We start from the raw sequence: 19,184 nt of genomic DNA, 5'->3' as shown, positions 1-19,184 counted from the left end.
TCAGCACCTTAGGCTACTTTTGCATCATCACTGATTCCTGAAAAGAGTCGAATCTTTCGATTCCCTAACAGCTCACTTTCCAAAAGCAAAGAAAAAATAAAAGATAAGACTGCAGTACGACTTGCAGTAAGCCATTTGAGCCATTCAAGCCTCAGAAGGGTCAGCTTTTTTTACGACGAGTTATTTTTAATCAAAAAAAAAAAACAGCCAAAATGGTCGGTATAAGCCTATTGAGTGATATCTTGAACCAAAGTGTCGGCTCATACCGAAGAGTCGTTCATTTGAGTGATTCAGAGCACTCTTAAAATAGACAAATCTGAAATTGCAGAGCTGTCTTATACAATTTTAGAACGGAAAACAAACATAAGACAAAAACATTTTTGCAGATCTGATTTGGCAAAGCTAGTGCATCATACTGACACAGCTGAGATGTCAGAAATGCTGTGAATGTAGATGTAGTGTGTGTGTGTGTGTGTGTGTGTGTGTGTGTGTGTGTGTGTGTGTGTGTGTGTGTGTGTTTTAAACAGCTACGCCTCGTTTTTCAGCGTTCTTCAATCTGTCATCATTAGAACCACATCCAGGACGAGAACCACGTGGACTCCATCTTTATCCCTTAATGACTTCCTCCTCTTGATCTTTAACCTGGTTTAGAAATCCACTCCTAACCTGCACCCTTAAAACCCAGAGTGGAGGTCGAGGTCAGCTAAAGCCGCCTTCCAGTTTCTCCAATTACAAAACATTCATTATTTACAAAGGAGAAGAGCATAGCTGACATTTCACTGTTTATTTCATTATACTGCATGCAGTCGCTCAGTCACATACGACTCTGATCCATTCCTTCAGTCTCCTTTTACCAGTAGTTAATGGCTTTAACCTTAATTATTGACAGAACTCTCTCGATTATTAAACACGAGCGAGGACACACGAGTTTTCCCCTCAGGGACAGTTACGCTTTCACTGCTTTGAATTTTTTATCCCAACATTTATTCTGTTTTCTCCTTTTCCACACTGCATACATATACATATATATATATATATATACTGTATACACACACACACATACAGAGGTGTGTGAAAAAGTGTTTGCCCCCTTCCTGATTTTTTATTTTTTGTCACACTTTAATGTTTCAGATCATCAAACAAATTTAAATATTAGTCTAAGATAACACAAGTATACACAACATTCTGTTTGAAGGTTTTTATTATTAAGGGAAGACAAAATCCAAACCCACATGGCCCTGGGTGAAAAAGTGTTTGCTGAGCAAAAAAGAACATAAAGGCTCGTCTCAGATTTGGCAGAAAACATCCTGATGATCCCCAAGACTTTTGGGAAAACACTGTGGAATGAGGAGACAAAGGATGAACTTTTTTTTTTGAAGGTGTGTGTCCCGTTACATCTGGTGTAAAAGTAACACTGCATTTCAGAAAAAGAACATCATACCAACAGTAAAATATGGTGGTGGTGGTAGTGTGATGGTCTGGGGCTGTTTTTCTGCTTCATGACATAGAAGACTTGCTGTGATAAATGGAACCGTGAATTCTGCTGTCTACCAAAAAATCCTGAAGGACAACGTGCGGCAACCTGTTCGTGATCTCAAGCTGAAGCGAACTTGGGTTCTGCAGCAGGACAATAATCCAAAACACACCAGCAAGTCCACCTCTGAATGGCTGAAGAAAAACAAAATGAAGACTTTGGAGTGGCCTAGTCAAAGTCCTGACCTGATTCCTATTGAGATGCTGTGGCACAACCTTAGAAATGTGGTGCATGCTCGAAAACTCTCCAATGTGGCTGAATTACAACAATTCTGCAAAGATGAGTGGACCAAGTTTCCTCCACAGCGCAGTTCTTGCTGCTAAGCATGGACCAACCCACGTTTATTAGGTTTAGGGGTCAAACACTCTTTCACACAGGTTCATTGGGGTTTGGATTTTGTTTTCCCATAATAATAAAAACCTTCATTTAAAAACAGCATGTTGTGTTTACTTGTGTTATCTTTGACTAATATTTAAATTTGTTTGATGATCTGAAACCTTAAAGTGTGACAAACGTGCAAAAAAATTAAATTAGGAAGGGGGCCAACATTTTTTCACACCACTGTGTACTTGTGTGTTTATATATACAGTATATATATAGTTTTTCTTTGTAAAGCTTCGTTAACATTAATTCATGTTTTTGAATGTCTTTTTATTGAATAAAGCAGAAAATGTGACAGATTATTTGTCGAGACTTAATCGATGATAAATTGTTTAATGGCTTTTAAAGACCAAGTCATGACCAAACTGGTTTTGGAATATATCTGCACCCTTAGCAGGGTCTTTAAAAGACTAGTAAATGTCAAAGATTGGCAGAAGCTTATCATATTCTCAGTGATTTATTTAGCAGAAGCCAAAACTATATCTGTATCTTTTAAGGGTTCAATACAGCACCATTTTTTTTAATCCTAAATAACACTCCCTGAATCTGTTATCTTCACAACACTGAAATGAGAATCAGCCTTTTTCTGGATCAAGGGTGTTGTTTAATCTGCAAATCACAGGTTTACATTAACACGCTCATTCTGAATCATTACGGCAACGGGTTCCACAAAAAAACAAAAACAAACCGTCAGCCAGACACATAATCTACAACTAATAAAAGCGATTCAAAACAAACAAACGATAACTTCTAGCGTTTCCCGTGAGAAGACGTTTAGACGACAGTATAGTTTCTACAGTTCCTTAAAATCACTCGTTTTAATAAAACCATTGGCCAACACATGAAATGGAGTCTGCAAATTTACGATTCGTTAACAACTGCTTCGATTTAAGTCTTCAAGTCTGTAGTCGAGAAGTCGTAGGCTCTTACTGAAAAGGGACGATCTCCGTCACTTTGTTGCTGTGTGTGTGATCGTGGCATTCATTTCACCTGGACAAAGTTTTTAGCCTAGTTCCTCAGCATGCTGATGTTTGCACTCTGGTAATGATATAAAAAGGAATATACTGACTCAGTGCAGTCTTTGTCAGGTATCTATCTCTCTCTCGCTCTCTCAGTCTCTCGCTCTCTCAGTCTCTCGCTCTCTGTCTCTCTCCCAGTCTCTCTCTCCCAGTCTCTCTCTCTCAGTCTCTCTCTCAGTCTCTCGCTCTCTCAGTCTCTCTCTCTCTGTCTCTCTCCCAGTCTCTCTCTCCCAGTCACTCTCTCCCAGTCACTCTCTCGCTCTCTCAGTCTCTCCCAGTCTCTCTCTCTCCCACTCACTCTCTCTCACTCACTCACTCACTCTCTCTCACTCACTCACTCTCACTCACTCACTCTCTCTCTCTCACTCACTCACTCTCTCTCACTCACTCTCTCTCACTCACTCTCTCTCACTCACTCTCTCTCACTCACTCTCTCTCACTCTCTCTCACTCACTCTCTCTCACTCACTCTCTCTCACTCACTCTCTCTCACTCACTCACTCACTCTCTCTCTCTCGCTCAGTCTCTCTCGCTCAGTCTCTCTCGCTCAGTCTCTCTCTCTCACTCACTCACTCACTCACTCTCACTCACTCACTCACTCTCACTCACTCACTCACTCACTCTCACTCACTCACTCACTCTCACTCACTCGCTCAGTCTCTCTCGCTCAGTCTCTCTCGCTCAGTCTCTCTCTCTCGCTCAGTCTCTCTCTCTCTCTCAGTCTCTCTCTCTCAAACAGAACTATTACACAACGCAACACAGCAGTTAGCCTAACACAAGCTAGCTTGTCATGATATCAGGATAAGACAGCCTAATGTCAGCTAGCTTTCTACTGACCTTGGCTACTGGTTTAAGAAAGGATTAGAAGAATTAGTTTGAGGGTAGCACCCGTTTCTGTTACATGTGAGCATGCTTTCTGGCATGTGAAGATACAAACAGCAGTACTGAGCGACAAATACATAGATCAGGAGAGGTAAAGCCAGGTGCAAATCAAAGCTAATCAATATTAATCATTATGCATACCCAACTATCTTGTGCATATACAGTATAACAGCTCTCTGTACACAGCAGGCTCTTCGGCTGGTTCTAGATGTACACAAGCCTCAGTGCTGTACATCAGTCCATCCTGTGCATAATCCACTGCATCTCTGATACACAGCTTCACTTTATTTCATCGTGCAGTGTCCTCTCTTAAATTGCCACTCATCATGGCTTGCTAGGAGAACGTGTGGAAAACGCTCCGGATGTTTCAAGCATGGTTTTCCGGCGTGCGGTCTCCTTCACCACGTTATGGTTCAACCTTCTCAAACGCTCCTGTAATGAAAAAAGAGATAAGATTGGCCAAAAGGTGAATAAACGTGAAAGAACCCAAGATCTGAACAAAAGGAATTGAGTTTTCCTTCCAATCTCACACCCTAGTCACTACAATTACAACCCACTGTCAGCCAATCACCTAAAAATGTTCTCTAACTACAGATGTAGAAGCATATTATGAAATGATACACAGCAGTAATGATTCTTTTGTCTGCTTCAGACAGCTGTATGATCAGGCTGCACATCTGGTTGAACCACGTAAATGATGAATCTTTTAAATGAACTTAAATGATTTGACTCTCTGAAAAGAGTTTTATTTGTTCTATTGCAACTAGGGTCGCAAAGGGGCGGAAAGTTTCCGGTAAATTTCCGGAAACTTTCCACGGGAACTTAATCTGGGGAATTTTGGAAATATTCCAAATTGGAATCTTTACGGGAATTTGTGGAAATTTAAAGGAATTTATGGGAATTTACAGGAATTTATGGGAATTACTTGAAAATATAGAGAAATGGATATAAACTATATCATATACAAACATAAATAAACATTTTGTTTGGTCATAAGCAGACATGCATGCAAGGTAATACAAATTTTAAAAATGACGTCTTGACTGATTTAATTGTAAGTAGAACTTTAACTGATTATTTCATTGAGTAACACAAAAGCATAATAAACATTATTATGCTTGTAATAAACAAAATAAACTTAATAATTGTAATAAACTTATTTCCCTATGATTGCTGTAAAATAAAAGCATCCCCCACACGTGCCCTTCTAAAAAAGTCCCAATGTAAAATGGAGCATTTTTTCTCAAGCTTATTAGGTCTCTGGTTTCAGCATTTTTCCTCTCAATCTTTTCAGGTCTCAATGGCTTCTTCCTGGACCTCATCAACATCCTCCATGTCCAATGGAGGTGCATCCCCCCTTAAGTGATATATGGATATATTTTTTTTATTTCAGGGGGAGTATGTGTGTGTGTGTGTGTGTGTGAAGGGTCATCAAATTATCTGTGCATGTGGTAACCCTCCTAATTTACTGCTTATTAAGAGTTAGTAAGGTAGTTATTAAGTTTAGGTATTGGGTACAATTAAGAATAAGGATGTAGAATAAGGCATTAATATGTGCTTAATAAGTACTAATAAATAGCCAATATTCTATTAATATTCATGCTAATAAGCAACTAGTTAAATGACCCTAAAATAAAGTGTTAGTGTGCATGTTATGGAAGAATGCAAGAACATGCAGGGGGTTTGGCCTCAATGGCCCTCCACTGTGCTGTGTGCAAGTGACCAACGAATGCAAGGTACAAATTCAACTTAAATCTTGTTGTTTTAAACAAAATTATGCTGCAAGATTTTTTTTAACTACATTTAAGTTCCTTGTTATAGGCAACTCTGCATTTGAAAAAAATTCCCAGTTTATTTCCATATGTTCCCATTAATTCCCATGGAAAGTTTCCAGCCTTAAAAATTCCCGGAATTTTGCAACCCTAATTGCAACGTCCTTTGATGGTTTTTGAGGGGAAGTTGACATGGGCTTGTTAGAAACAGCATAAAAACTCTGGGCTTTTAAAGTGCTGCGTCATTAAATTAAGATCTGATATGAACAGAAGCAATCAGCAATCAGGTTTGCGCTGAACTCAGTTTACGATGACCCACCCATTAGTTCCTCGGGAGCTCTCAGTTGCACTACTATAAACTGTCTTCCGTGCGATGATTTTGGACCTTCACTGAGACGAGGCCGACTCTGTGAGGATCCTGAGACGTCTAGAGATCTACCAGCTCCAGTTACACTCTGCGATACTAAAGAGGAGATGCCAACTCCATGTGGACTTTGAGGATCAATACATTTATCAGACTGTATATTTATAATCACACCCTTCAGTGTCACCCATATGTGGATGAGGTTCCCCTTTGAGTCTGGTTCCTCTCAAGGTTTCTTCCTTTACCATCTAAGGGAGTTTTTCCTCCCCACAGTCGCCTGAGTCACCTCAGACTTTGCTCATTGGGGATAAATACAAACACATTTAAATATATCTAATATTAATCTTGAATTTTGTATTATATTAATCTTTATATTAACCTTATGTTTCATGTTTATGTTCTGTAAAGCTGCTTTGAGACGATGTCAATTGTAAAAAGCGCCATACAAATAATATATATATATATAGAGTGTGTATCTTAAATTTTAAGTTAATCTTTTTGTAAATTAATTAAAAACTTTAATTGTATGTATTCATTTATTTTTATCCTTATTTTTCCTTCCTATTATTATTATTATTATTATTAGTTTCTTTTTTCTAGCTCTTCTGTTTCCACTGTTACTTCTGTATAGCTGCTTTGAGACAATGGGAAATTGTTAAAAACGTCATACAAATAAACTGAATTAAACCAAATCGAATTGAATAGAAACACACTGACTGACTTGTGCATTCTGTAGGATGTTGTTGACCAAAACAACTCTGCGCCTGGCATTGAGCAGCTTCTTCACATAAGGATCCAAGTCCAGAGCGACTTTCTGGTGTTCGTTAATTCTACACAGCTCTGAAATCATAAGAGTTACAGACAAATGAAATACACGTTTAATTACAGGTTTTAAATTCAGTCATTAAGAACAACTCAGTCTAAAGTGTTTGTTTGTTATGAAGAAACTCACCAGTTGCCAAGTTGTCAATGTGCTCACGGAGCTCCACTTGACTCTCCCTGAGTGTATGTAAAATAAAAAACTTTTTACTACGTTGTTATCGGCGTCAGACATCAAATGAGGTATAAAAGCTACACAATTAGCAAAGACTAGTGAACAAGTAAACAAAACACCATCCATGCTAACATGCTAACAAGCTAACAACGTCTTCACGGGTGTAGCTCCAAACAACGCACAGTATTTACCTCACCGCATGCACATGAAGATCGAGTTGCTGTACTGCAGGTTTTAACAAATCAAAAAGTCCTTCTGCGATGGCATCTTTTCCTGATGGAGTTTCTACCACCGCGAGCGCCGCCATATTTCCTGCGTCTTCTTGTTGCTTGTCTACGAAATCTCGCGACATCTCACGTCTCTCGGGACTTTCTCACAAATCTCGCGAGATTCCTCGACAACTCGAATCAAATCGATTATTATGTTATTATATTATTACAATCATAAATTGTTATTTATGTGAGGAAAAATAAGATCACTTTTTATCATAATGTAAATCACAAACAACGCGCTGAACATACGCTAAACTATTTATTTATTTATTTATTTATTTCTCTTTTAAGGTTGCCGAAGGGGACGTAAATGATGTCTCAATTGTCCAATCAGAACTCGTTATGAGTTCACCAGCTAGCCAATCACAGCATAGAACGCTATAAAGTGGGCGGGTCTTAGCCTCCATTTCCCAGTGTCGCAGCTGTTAGCACCATTTTGTGATGAACCAGCAGAGAGGACCGATAGCACGGTGTAGTTAGATGTACAGGTAGCTAATCGCCAGTTTCATCGAGAATTTAAATTACTAAGGGTCTTAATTGATATAAAAAAAAGAGGGGCTTATTATATAAATACGACTTTACTGAACGTTTGATCAGCTAGCTTTTAGAGATCAGCTGAGTCAGTTAGCTTAGCATAGGTTAGCTTAGCTTAGCTTGCGCGTGATCCAAGCAGCTCCTAAAGCTGCGGCAGATTAAATATTAAATCCACAGATTCTCGAAGTAAGTAAACTTTTCTTTTTACCGATATTTACATTTAAACGTGTTACTGATTACAAATGTTATCTTTAAATGAAATAAATCACATAGTAAAAGCTGTGAAACTAGTTAGCTAGTTAATAGTTGTTGTTTTTTTTTATTATTTAATTTTAAAATGGCCGCCCGGCTTAGTTTTAGCATTTAAAGGTGTACAACAGGAAAGTCTTGACTTTATTGTAGTGCACTATGTAGGGTGCTCACGCCTTTTCTCACACCCTGTGTAGTGAACATGTCTAAGGAGAGATACAAGATTCATTTCTAGTGTCTGAATCCTCCTTAAGAATATGTGTAACTTATTTACTTATTGGTAATTATTCATTTCTATGCTTCTATGTTTATAATGTTTTCCTGTAGGCAAGTTGTCAAGTGTGAGAAGAAAATGAGTTCCCCCTCTACTCAAAAAGTCGTGCTGAAAAGCACCACCAAGGTGTCGCTGAACGAGCGGTGAGGCTCCACGCATCCTGACAGCACTATCTCAAGCCCAGGGGGAGAAAAAAACACTCATGCAGAGATACTTAAGGCACGGTGCAGGAAGCCATGCTCTTTGGAGGTCAATGAGGGGAGAAACCAGGGCAGAACAGGCATGGACGCCAGGCTGCTCGCGGAGTGTGCACTGCTCACGCAAGATGGCAGACGACCGTACGCTCCGAACAGGAGGTTTGATGTCGGCCATCTTGCATAAGCAGTGCACACCCTGAGGTGAGAGGGGGTGTGTAATCATGGTGAGGTAAGCTTCCTGCAGAAGAACCTCCTCAATCATGGCAGAGATGAGATTTAACAAAAGGGGCCATATTTCTTGCCCTCTCTCACACAAGCTCTCTCACTTAGATCACTTCTGATGTCCTTCCTCTTCATCATTCTCCTCTTTTTCTTCTGTCACTACTTTTTTCTTTCATGCAAGGTGCTCAGCCCGTGCCTGGACGTGACCCACTCCCATCATCCCCTTCCCTTGTTTACCTCGTGAGCCTTTTGTGGCAAAAAAAAGGGTCAGAGGTCACGGTCCAGACTGTAAGTGGCTGAGTTGCCAGACACCCCTCTTAAGTCCTGGGCCGCCTTCCGTCTCATGTTGTCCAATGAGGTGGAGACGGTGGCCTGTAAGTGGCAGTGACTCTGAGAATCCTCTTCTTTTGCCCTTTCATCCTTTTCCTCCTCCTCTCTCCCTCTTCCTCTCTCCTTTTTTCCACCTCACTTTTAGACGTTCACAGGCTTTTTGTTTGTTTAAAATGTTGGGGTGTCACCAGGCTGTACAGAGAGAGAGTGTAATGAAGAAAAGAGTGCCTAATAACAGGCCTTCAGTGAATTGCTGCAGGTTCCCCTGCGGCTGCGTCCATGGTGTGTGAAGTGATTTGATTTGGAAACCTCCTTTCCTCGTATCCCCCTCTCCTTTCTTTCTTTCTCTCTCTCTATCTCTCCCTCTCTTTGCTCTCCGCTCCTTTCGGTTGTGTCCCACAAGCTTCACAAACATGATGAAGAACAAGCAGCCGACTGCCGTTAGCATCCGGGCGACCATGCAGCAGCAGCACATGGCCAGCGCGAGGAACCGGCGTCTCGCCCAGCAGATGGAGAACAGGCCGTCAGTGCAGGCAGCACTGCAGCACAAACAGGTAGGGGATGAGTGAGAACGAGGGCCAAGAAGAAGAAAGGATTAAAGGCCAGTGGCAGCTTGGTGGTGCTGATTCTTAAACACGTGTGTGGGGCTGTGTGTGGAGCTCTTTCATTCTCAGTGCTGGATGAGTTATGAGAAATTTGTACATTTAAACACACTCCGTACAATAACACAGCCTTGTCTCCAAGGTCCTAAGGACTGCAGGCTGTAGGTTGGTTGATAGCAAGATTTATTTTGACTCTGCTGTGTTGGAACGTCAGCTTTAATTTCAGTGTTTTAGAGAGCGAAGGTTGTAGCAGCCCAGGCTTCAGAGACAATCACACAAGTTTAGAATACACACCCGAGTTCTTAATACAAAGACGGTCAGTTTTCATTGTAGTTTACTGTTTAATTTTTTTTACTTCCATACGCTCACTGCATATACGTATAAATGTATACATATAAATATAACCCCAAGGTCCAGAGCTAGTGAGTTCAGAGGAGTGTTGAATACTCATGAGAATGATACGGTTCCTTTTGCTTTCTAATTGTCTTCATGCGACTTTGGTTCCTTTCCTCGTCTCTACAGAGCCTGAAGCAGCGACTTGGGAAGAGCAACATTCAGGCACGTCTGGGTCGTCCCATCGGCCCGCTTATGCGGGGAGGCCCCGGGGGTCGTGGCTTTGGTGTGGCAGGAATGCGAGGAGCTACACGAGGGCTCAGAGGACGGGGACGAGGAGGTGCCATGAGAGGAGCACTGGCTCTTAGAGGTGTGGTGAATTCTCCACAGCACGAGTTCTAATTAAACTGGGGTGTGGTGATGTAATCGGGAGATCTCCAACTCAAATAACAGAAAATATGATACAGACTCAGCCCTGGCTGCTGCAGACATGCGGGACGTTGAAGGTCTAAAGTGTGTGCGTGTGTTCAGGTCAGCTGAAGGGCCGAGGTGGTCCAGGGCGTCCAGGTATTCGTAGGGGAATGCGTCAGCGAGGAGGAGCCACGGGTCGAGGGGCCGCTCTGATTGGCCGAGGAGCAGCGCGTGGAGGAGCTGGACCACGAGGTGAGGGGTTACAGGACTTTATTTATTTGGATATGATTTTGTGGACAAGTGATTTATCCTGAGCAACATTTACACAAAATGTGCTATTTAAAAAAATTGTAAAAATCCAGGGAGTTTCAGTTGATTTATCACTGAAAATGTATTTATTGATCACACGAGATTTGTGTAAATTTACATAAGAAGTGGAGTTCACAAATGGAGCTTGTAAATATCGTCTTCACCTGGAAGAGTAAAAGTCGTGTCCACTAGACGTCACATCAGAGCCAGAACATCACAGTCTGTCAGGTTTCCAAGACCAAATGTAACGGGTTTATACAGACTGATGAGCTCTGTTTCTGCTTAAAACTTTCTTCTGTGGGAAGAAAACCCTCACTGTACATTCATACATTTTAGTAATGTGGAAAATTACTTGTGGTGGGTTTTTTTTTCTTCTTCTTCTTCTTTCCAGAACATTTCTAAGTGTTTGAGTTCAGACACTAACTGAAATAGGAAAGCTGTTGCTGTTGGTATTCTCTAGGATTATAGTTTAGTAAACAAGTGTTTGACAAGCACTAAACAGATCCTGTGTGCACTGCAGTGACTAGACTGCATTAATGGAAGATAATCAGAAGTCTCTGTGCCGTTTTATCATTTTTGTCATTTTCAGCTCTCTAAGCTTTCCCTTTCATGCAGTTTTGTGGGTGTATAAATCGCTGTAATATTGAACAGACTGAAAGTTCTATAAGTGATGTGCAGAGTTTAATGATATTGTATATGTTGAACTTCAAGATGTGATTTTCTTCCAGGTCGCGGAGGTCTGCGCGGTCGTGGCGGTTTCCTTGCAAGAGGCCGTGGTCGAGGTAGAGGCAGGGGAGCAGGACGTCCCTCTGTCACCAGGGAACAGCTAGACAATCAGCTGGATGCTTACATGTCCAAAACCAAGGGACATCTGGACGCAGAGCTGGATGCGTACATGGCCCAAGCTGACCCAGAGAGCATGGAGTGATCTGTGAACGTATACACCGATATCTTGTCAACTAGGCATATAGTTACAGGCATTTATTTCCTGAACGTCCATTTTAATCAAAAAATGCTATTTACACTGAACTTGCTATAGTGATGAGGTATGTGGTGAGATCTGGATGTTCTGCCAGATGTTAAGCTCCTTAGACTTATTTACTGATTAGATCAAAAAAGGAGCACCTTTTACACAGCATAGGCTCATTGAGAGTTCACACAGTGCCAATAGAAATGCTGGAAAGTGGACATCGAGCTTCGCCCCTGACGTGGACCTTCACAAAACAGACTTTTTCCCCTGTGAGTTTTATTGAAGCTGGACTTGTTGTTATTATTAATATTGGTCTACTCTGAAACCTAATCAGATTTGTTCTGGCACACGCTGTTCCTGATTACACTGTGCTACAAACATTTTTCCCCCTTTTGTCTTATTTTATTGTGATTTATTTTTTTTTTAATGGTCTTGAAATCGGTTCATGTTATGACTGCAATTGTTTGTGTTTTTAAAAAAAAAATCCACTACAAAACACCTTGGTCTATTGTAGTTTAACAACCATTTTTACTTTGTCTTAATAAATATTGGCCTTGATGGACAACAAACTTTGTGTTCGATTGTAAATGCGAAGCATCTGTCGACATTTAAGGACGTTTGTATTCGAAGTATAAACTATTTCAGCTTTTGTTTCACCTGTGTAGGGTTTGTTATTAGGAGGTGGCTGAACATTGTCCATATTATCTGTTGTGTGTTTATGATGAGGTACAAATATGTGTTCCTAAACTTTCGGCTTACAAAGAAAATACCTGTAAGGAGATCAGCAGTAAGCTAAGTAAAAAGTTCTGCCTGATTATACTGGATAAAGTACTTTTATTTTTAAATAAAAAAAAATAAAATAACCCACTTCTCAGACTTGTAACGTGTTTGTCCTTAACAACGTGTCAATGTTGGGGCCGCTCGTCTTTCACCGTTGCTAGGCAACTGAGAAATTGCTAATATGCTAATTTACCTGGAGCTAAATGTAGGTCGCAGCGCAAAACGCACAAGAAGTACGTGATATTTCTCTCGGATTTGTTGCCAAATGGCTTCGGAACATGGACATAAAATAAAATCGACATATTCGCCATATAACAATAAAGCTGTGTCGAGTTACGTCATTGTTGCGTCACGACTTAGCTGTCAAAACAACTTCCACTTCCGGAATGGTGAACACCACAAAGGTGTGAATTTTTACAAATATTCTAATTACAATTAAACGAATCCTAAAAATCCCGTCATTTCATATATCAGGTTGATATTATTATTATTATTATTATTAATTATAAAACTATTTTGTCGTGCGGAAATGACGTAAGGTTTCCATAGCAACAAGACGCAGGTCAGCTGCAGAGGGTGTTCACGAGCCGCAGGGGGAAGCAGTGAGAAAGTGAGGAGAACGTTTTTAACATTTTATCTTTATCTTTACTTACACAAAATAATAATACTGGATGTAAATGTTTGCATTATTTGTGCGTCTTGTTGCCAGCTGGACCTCAGCTTTAGTACAGAAGTTGTTCAGCAATGCTGGAAGCCATTCAAGTTACTGGTGAGTTTCCTGGTTTATTATTATTATTATTATTATTATTATTATTATTATTAACATTATTATTATTATTATTATTATTATTATTATTATCATCATCATCATCATCGTTATTGTTAACATTATTATTATTATTATTATCATCATCATTATTATTATTATTGCTGGATCTGATGTTAGAACTCAAATAAAAGAATAAATAAAAAGCATCAATAGCACAACAATTACTTTAAGGAGGTACTTAAAGATCAATAAATGTGGTCCAGAAGGCTTTGTAACAGCCAGAAAGGACTTTACACTTTATTACACTATGCTGGATTTGTTTGTTTGTTTGTTTGTTTTCCTATAAGAACACTAATATTTTTTAATATTATTGTATTGCATAATAAAATTCATGCCTCTTGTCTATGCAAATAATCGGACAACTACTAGTGTTTTCCTCTTTACTGTCTTAAGATTAAAAGAAATATTTTATTTTAAAATCATATTGTTTAAGTTGTGCATTAAATTAGATAATTAGATCAATTTAAATAACCATACTGTCAAAAGTAATATATGGTTACATTTGATGTCCGATCAGTTCACATCCCAGAGCTTTGTTAGGGTAGTCGGTTGTGATGATGAAGCCGTGCCTTTGCAGCTCATTGCTCTTGTTAAAAACTCTCTGCTGTTGTTATTCAATGCCTCGGGTGCCTGTGTGTACTCCCACTGTTCAAAATAATCAGGATCATTTTAATGAAACGTGACACAGTGCATCCTCAGAACTCGCCCACTCCAGCCATCGAGGTCATTTCACCGTGATTTGATTCACAAAGACAAATAAATGTATTTATCTGCAGAGCATCTCGAGGATAGTACCTAACGCAGCAGGACGGGTCAGATAAGACGTGGAAAACTGGCTGTGGTTTTGTCATGCTGTAACTTAATCTCTCATGGATTTATCACTGAAAATATTTCACTGACAAGCTTCTTAAAAAGATTATTTAGGAGTCTGTGGAGATGTGAATTAATCTTTACAATAGGTTTTGTTTTGTTCTGTTCATATTGATTTCATTTGTTGTAGTTACAAAGAGGCAAATGGGACATGAATGGGACACAAAGAGCAGAAGAAGAGAGGCAACTGAAAAACTTTGTATTTCTTCCTGGATACAGGATTAATGATCTGGTGTATGAAACATATTTAAACATATATCAGACTTCTTTCCCTGACAGCACATAGGCCACGCCTCCTTTACTGAGCCAGACCTTTATCACTGTGACTGACAACACATAGGCCACGCCTCCTTTACTGAGCCACACCTTTATCACTGTGACTGACAACACATATTCCACGCCTGCTTTACTGAGCCAGACCTTTATCACTGTGACTGACAACACAGAGGCCTTTACTGAGCCACACCTTTATCACTGCGACTGACAGTACATAGGCCACACCTCCTTTACTGACCTACACCTTTATCACTGCGACTGACAGCACACAGGCCACACCTCCTTTACTGACCTACACCTTTATCACTGCGACTGACAGCACACAGGCCACACCTCCTTTACTGAGCCACACCTTTATCACTGCAACTGACAGTACATAGGCCACACCTCCTTTACTGACCCACACCATTATTGCTGCGACTGACAGCACACAGGCCACGCCTCCTTTACTGAGCCACACCTTTATCACTGCGACTGACAGTACATAGGCCACACCTCCTTTACTGACCCACACCATTATTGCTGCGACTGACAGCACACAGGCCACGCCTCCTTTACTGAGCCACACCTTTATCACTGCGACTGACAGCACACAGGCCACACCTCCTTTACTGACCCACACCATTATCACTGCGACTGACAGCACACAGGCCACACCTCCTTTACTGAGCCACACCTTTATCACTGCGACTGACAGTACATAGGCCTTTATGAGCCACACCTTTATCGCTGCGACTGACAGTAAATAGGCCACACCTCCTTTACTGACCCACACCTTTATCACTGCGACTGACAGCACACAGGCCACACATCCTTTACTGAGCCACACCTTTATCACTGTGACTGACAGCTCAGAGGCCACACCTCCTTTACTGAGCCACACCTTTATCACTGCGGCTGACAGCTCAGAGGCCACGCCACATGATGTTAGACAAGCTTTTGCACTGATCGGTGGTTATTTTCTTGTCTACATCACATGTTTACATTTCTCTTTAGAGCATCTCCACTGGGCTGAGAAGGACATGGCTAAAAAGTGTGTACTGAGAGTCATGGAGAAGCCTGTAAGCCAGGTGTATGTGGGATGCTGGTCTTCCAGTGTCCTAAAGAACCCGTTCTCCAGCAGCTTTGTCTTCCCCCAGAAAGAGGAAGAGACAGAGGGCAAGAGGCTCACGCACTCCCCTTACAGACAGTTTATAAGAGCACAGCACATCGTATCTTCATCTTCTCACCGAGACGCGATGCCTCTGGTGCTGATCGGATCAGGAAATCAGAGCTACGGAGAAATCAGCCAATCACAGCTTTTCCGTTGTTCTTTGCCAGGGAACAATATAAGCATCACTGGCAGCCCCGTCTGCCTGTCTCCTCGTCCTAGTAGCGAGCTCAGCAGAGCTTCTCAATCTCGTGTCAGACTCCCACAGCTGGCTAAAGGCAGTAAAGATGGAGAAAACTCCACAAAAAAGCTTTGCATACTCGCTGCCATTAAACCTTCCAATGTGGAAAGTGAGAAGGTCAAGTTCTTCAACTCAGATTTCAGGTATAATCCACAGTTTGAGTACAGCAACCCAGCATCACCACAGGTTCTGGAAAAACACAGCAAAGCTTCTGACCGCTTCCTTACACAGGTAACAGTCCATTTCTGGTGCCAAGCAAAACACACAAAACCTAGTTCTTACACTTTTACGGTTTAACCCCTGATAATATTCCTCCTTCCATCATCTTTCTTTGTCTCTCCATCTCTACTACCATCAAATCCATTCTTTTACAGTTCATAATCATCCTGAACACGATCGAATGTTGTAGGATCTAATGAAGTTAAATGAAGAATTAACATCCTTAGACTAAATACCATTATTTTCTTGTAGATCTGTTCTCTCTTTCTCGCCTTCCAGTTATTTCACTCTTTTTATGTCACTTTCCATTTAACATAAGATTTGCGTCAGTATTCAACAGACAGCGGTTGTCTTTAGCGTCCTTGCAGATGCTCTGCTTTTCTGCCACTTGTGCCAGATTCCTTCTATCACGTCCATATGACGAGTTTCTGTTGTTCTCACAGGCAGTACGCATTATGGAGGTGGCTCTGCACAAGTACGGAAGTTACGAGAAGTTTGAACAGGCCACCGGAGGAAGCTTGCTGACCAAGAGCCGAATCTGGGCTCACGTCAAGAAGTACATGGAGAAGGAAGGCTGTGTGGGAGAGGTTTGCGCATCGAAGCATTTATCATAAGATTTAAAATCAGATTAGAGTTTAATGTGTAGTATGGTACAGTACAGCATGTGAATGTGTGTGTGTGTGTGTGTGTGTGTGTAGATAGTGGTGCACCTGACCAATGACCTGCTCTCCAAAGCCTCCATGACTGTGGTGAACCGCAGACCGACTCTCACCATCAACATCTCCATGGCCAGGGAGCAGTGGCTCGAGGGCATGCTGAGACATGAGATTGGTGTGTGTGTGTGTGTGTGGAAAGCATTCTGTAGATCATTAACGCTTTTATGTCCAACATTTTATTGGAGCTGTGCTTATCTCTCTCCTTCTGTCACTCAGGTACACACTATTTCCGCAGCATCAATAACAGCCAGCAGCCGTGGAGCAGAGGAGAAGCGCGGAAGAAGCTCGGTCTGAAGCCGATCAACCCCACCGAGGAGGGCCTGGCCAGCATCCACAGTGTGCTGTTCCGCAGAGACCCTCGGCTGTGGCGTGCTGCCCTGCTCTACTACACTGTCCACCAGGCGGCGCACATGTCCTTCACGCAGCTCTTCCACGAGCTCGGGCACTTCGTCCACGATCCCGGCACACGCTGGGACTACTGCGTACGAGCTAAACGTGGCCAGACCGACACATCACAACCTGGTAATTATAACACTATACAACATTTAACAGACACAATATAATACATAAAACCGATAATATGCCATTTTCTGTCCATCTGCTCAGGCTGTTTTAATAAGGACCAGGTTTACCTGGATGGCATCCTGAAGCTCCTCAGGCACAGAGAGAAGATTGACTTCCAGCTCCTCACGGCACTTGGGAAGGTCAGATGTGACTACTACTGTGATGTTTATTGCACTTTCATTTGTTCTCCAGTAAACTGTAATTGTTTATTGAATTACAGTTTAATAAAAGCACAGCTAAGCTTTTAAAGACTGCTGATGTCATGAAAAGAGCTAATGTTGGCAAAACATTGTGCATTAAGCTTTATGTTTTATAACATAAATTAACGTATAGATTACGAGGTTTAAGAGGCTACAAGATTAATGTAAGTTAGTGCATGTAGATAACGAAGCTATTTGACCAGAAATTTGATTGAAAGTCTGCTTGAGTTGTTTGTCTTGATTCAAACCAACAGAAAATGTATTTAAATAGATCAGATATCATCACACGGTATCTTTATCTATCCATTGTTATGGACATGTTGAGTTCCTATAGATTTCTGTTATCAGGTACATTATAACAGCTGTAAGCAGCTATTCCATCACTGGCCTGTTTTCTTTCTTCTTCTTCTTTTTTTTTTTTTTAATAAATAAGACGACGAGGCTTGTCATGTAAACGATCCACTATATAGTCCATGTGTCAGTTGTTACTCACATCCTTTACTTATTTATGCTAATAACAAGGACACAGCTTAAATTCTTTATGAGATACAACTTTTAAAGCTATCTCTCGTTCAGCAAGTCTTTATTGTGTATATATAATTTAAAGCAGGGTGTATAAGTGTAAAGATGTTTTATGAGGACATTACACCGTTACTTATTTAACGCACATGAGCACACCCATTCTGCAGGTGTCCTACGAGGATGTGGAGCGCCTGAAGAGCCTGGCTGTGATGGAGAACGTGCGAATCCCACACTTCCTACAGGATCAGGAATGTTATACCGAGCAGCTCCAGAAGATCATGGCGGTCAACCAGCTGACTGATGAAGAACTCCAAGGGCTCATCTGAACATGCCAACAAACCCCTGTGACCTCTGATTGGCCCCCACACTGACCTGGCCTGATCATTCTGAAAAAGATTCTGTGTGCTTGTCTGACCAACCCTGCCTCTCTAACCCAGCCTACGAGTGATGCTCGTTATACCCAAGTGTCCTTTTTTAATCCATTCAAAGAAAGTGTATGTTTCTCAAAATGTTATGTTAAAGTTAAAGGAAGCAGGCTTTACCAGTATGAACAGAAACACAACCCCAGAGCCACTTACCTGCTGTGAACACAAATTATATATTTCTTTTAAGATCCAACCTTCTTAGGAGAAATATACTGTATACCTGCCAATGTGCCACTCTGCTCATGCCAGTTTGTGGATGTGTCCCAAGGATACCTCTATACAGCTATTTCAGAAACATCCCAAAATATCGTCTAGTCAGACCTTGTTTTCCAATATTTTTGCTCATCTCGGTACTCTTTAATACGGTTCTTGAATCACATTAACGGATCACAATACACAGATTCACAATTTTCTAGTTATACTTCAAGATCTTTTTTTTGCCAGCATTAGTGTTTGAGACACACCATGTATTCCTCACATACTGGATTTATCTTTTATATTACACAATGTTTTTTTGTAGATGTTCATTTATGTGACTTCTTTAAGTATTAGACATGATGACTTGTACATTAATATGTTTTTAGGTTTGCGTTTGTGGTATTTGGCATGAAAACACACCTTGCTGTCCGCCAGCTTCCTTCATAATGATTATTATCCTACAAGAGTTTTTACCTCAGATATGTAAGGAACATGTGTTTATGAACGTGTTCAAATCCTAATAAATTTACCTACTTAGTTCTCAAC

General features: G+C 40.9%; 3 protein-coding genes across 3 annotated transcripts; 2 read left to right on the top strand and 1 right to left on the bottom strand.

Annotated features, from left to right (window-relative positions):
* Positions 1-2,353: 2,353 nt before the first annotated feature.
* snapin (SNAP associated protein) lies at positions 2,354-7,326 on the bottom strand. Its single transcript, XM_060865510.1, has 4 exons — positions 7,137-7,326; positions 6,904-6,950; positions 6,673-6,791; positions 2,354-4,247 (listed from the first exon to the last, which is right to left on the bottom strand). Exons 1-4 carry the CDS (start codon positions 7,295-7,297, stop codon positions 4,140-4,142), a joined length of 435 nt encoding a protein of 144 aa, XP_060721493.1. The 5' UTR covers positions 7,298-7,326; the 3' UTR covers positions 2,354-4,139.
* A 292-nt stretch (positions 7,327-7,618) lies between these two features.
* chtopa (chromatin target of PRMT1a) lies at positions 7,619-12,524 on the top strand. Its single transcript, XM_060865509.1, has 6 exons — positions 7,619-7,937; positions 8,328-8,417; positions 9,427-9,577; positions 10,148-10,328; positions 10,490-10,621; positions 11,407-12,524. The coding sequence occupies exons 2-6, from the start codon at positions 8,353-8,355 to the stop codon at positions 11,604-11,606; spliced, it is 729 nt and encodes a 242-aa protein (XP_060721492.1). The 5' UTR covers positions 7,619-7,937; positions 8,328-8,352; the 3' UTR covers positions 11,607-12,524.
* Positions 12,525-12,984: 460 nt separating this feature from the next.
* matcap2 (microtubule associated tyrosine carboxypeptidase 2) lies at positions 12,985-19,180 on the top strand. The gene is made up of 8 exons (XM_060864838.1): positions 12,985-13,038; positions 13,138-13,197; positions 15,400-16,025; positions 16,457-16,600; positions 16,712-16,844; positions 16,946-17,251; positions 17,336-17,433; positions 18,183-19,180. Exons 2-8 carry the CDS (start codon positions 13,173-13,175, stop codon positions 18,339-18,341), a joined length of 1,491 nt encoding a protein of 496 aa, XP_060720821.1. The 5' UTR covers positions 12,985-13,038; positions 13,138-13,172; the 3' UTR covers positions 18,342-19,180.
* The last annotated feature ends 4 nt before the right edge of the window (positions 19,181-19,184 follow it).

This window comes from Tachysurus vachellii, chromosome 3 (assembly GCF_030014155.1).
Source record: "Tachysurus vachellii isolate PV-2020 chromosome 3, HZAU_Pvac_v1, whole genome shotgun sequence".
In the NCBI taxonomy this organism is placed as follows: Eukaryota; Metazoa; Chordata; class Actinopteri; order Siluriformes; family Bagridae; genus Tachysurus; species Tachysurus vachellii.
This window is presented reverse-complemented; position numbering and strand designations above follow the sequence as displayed.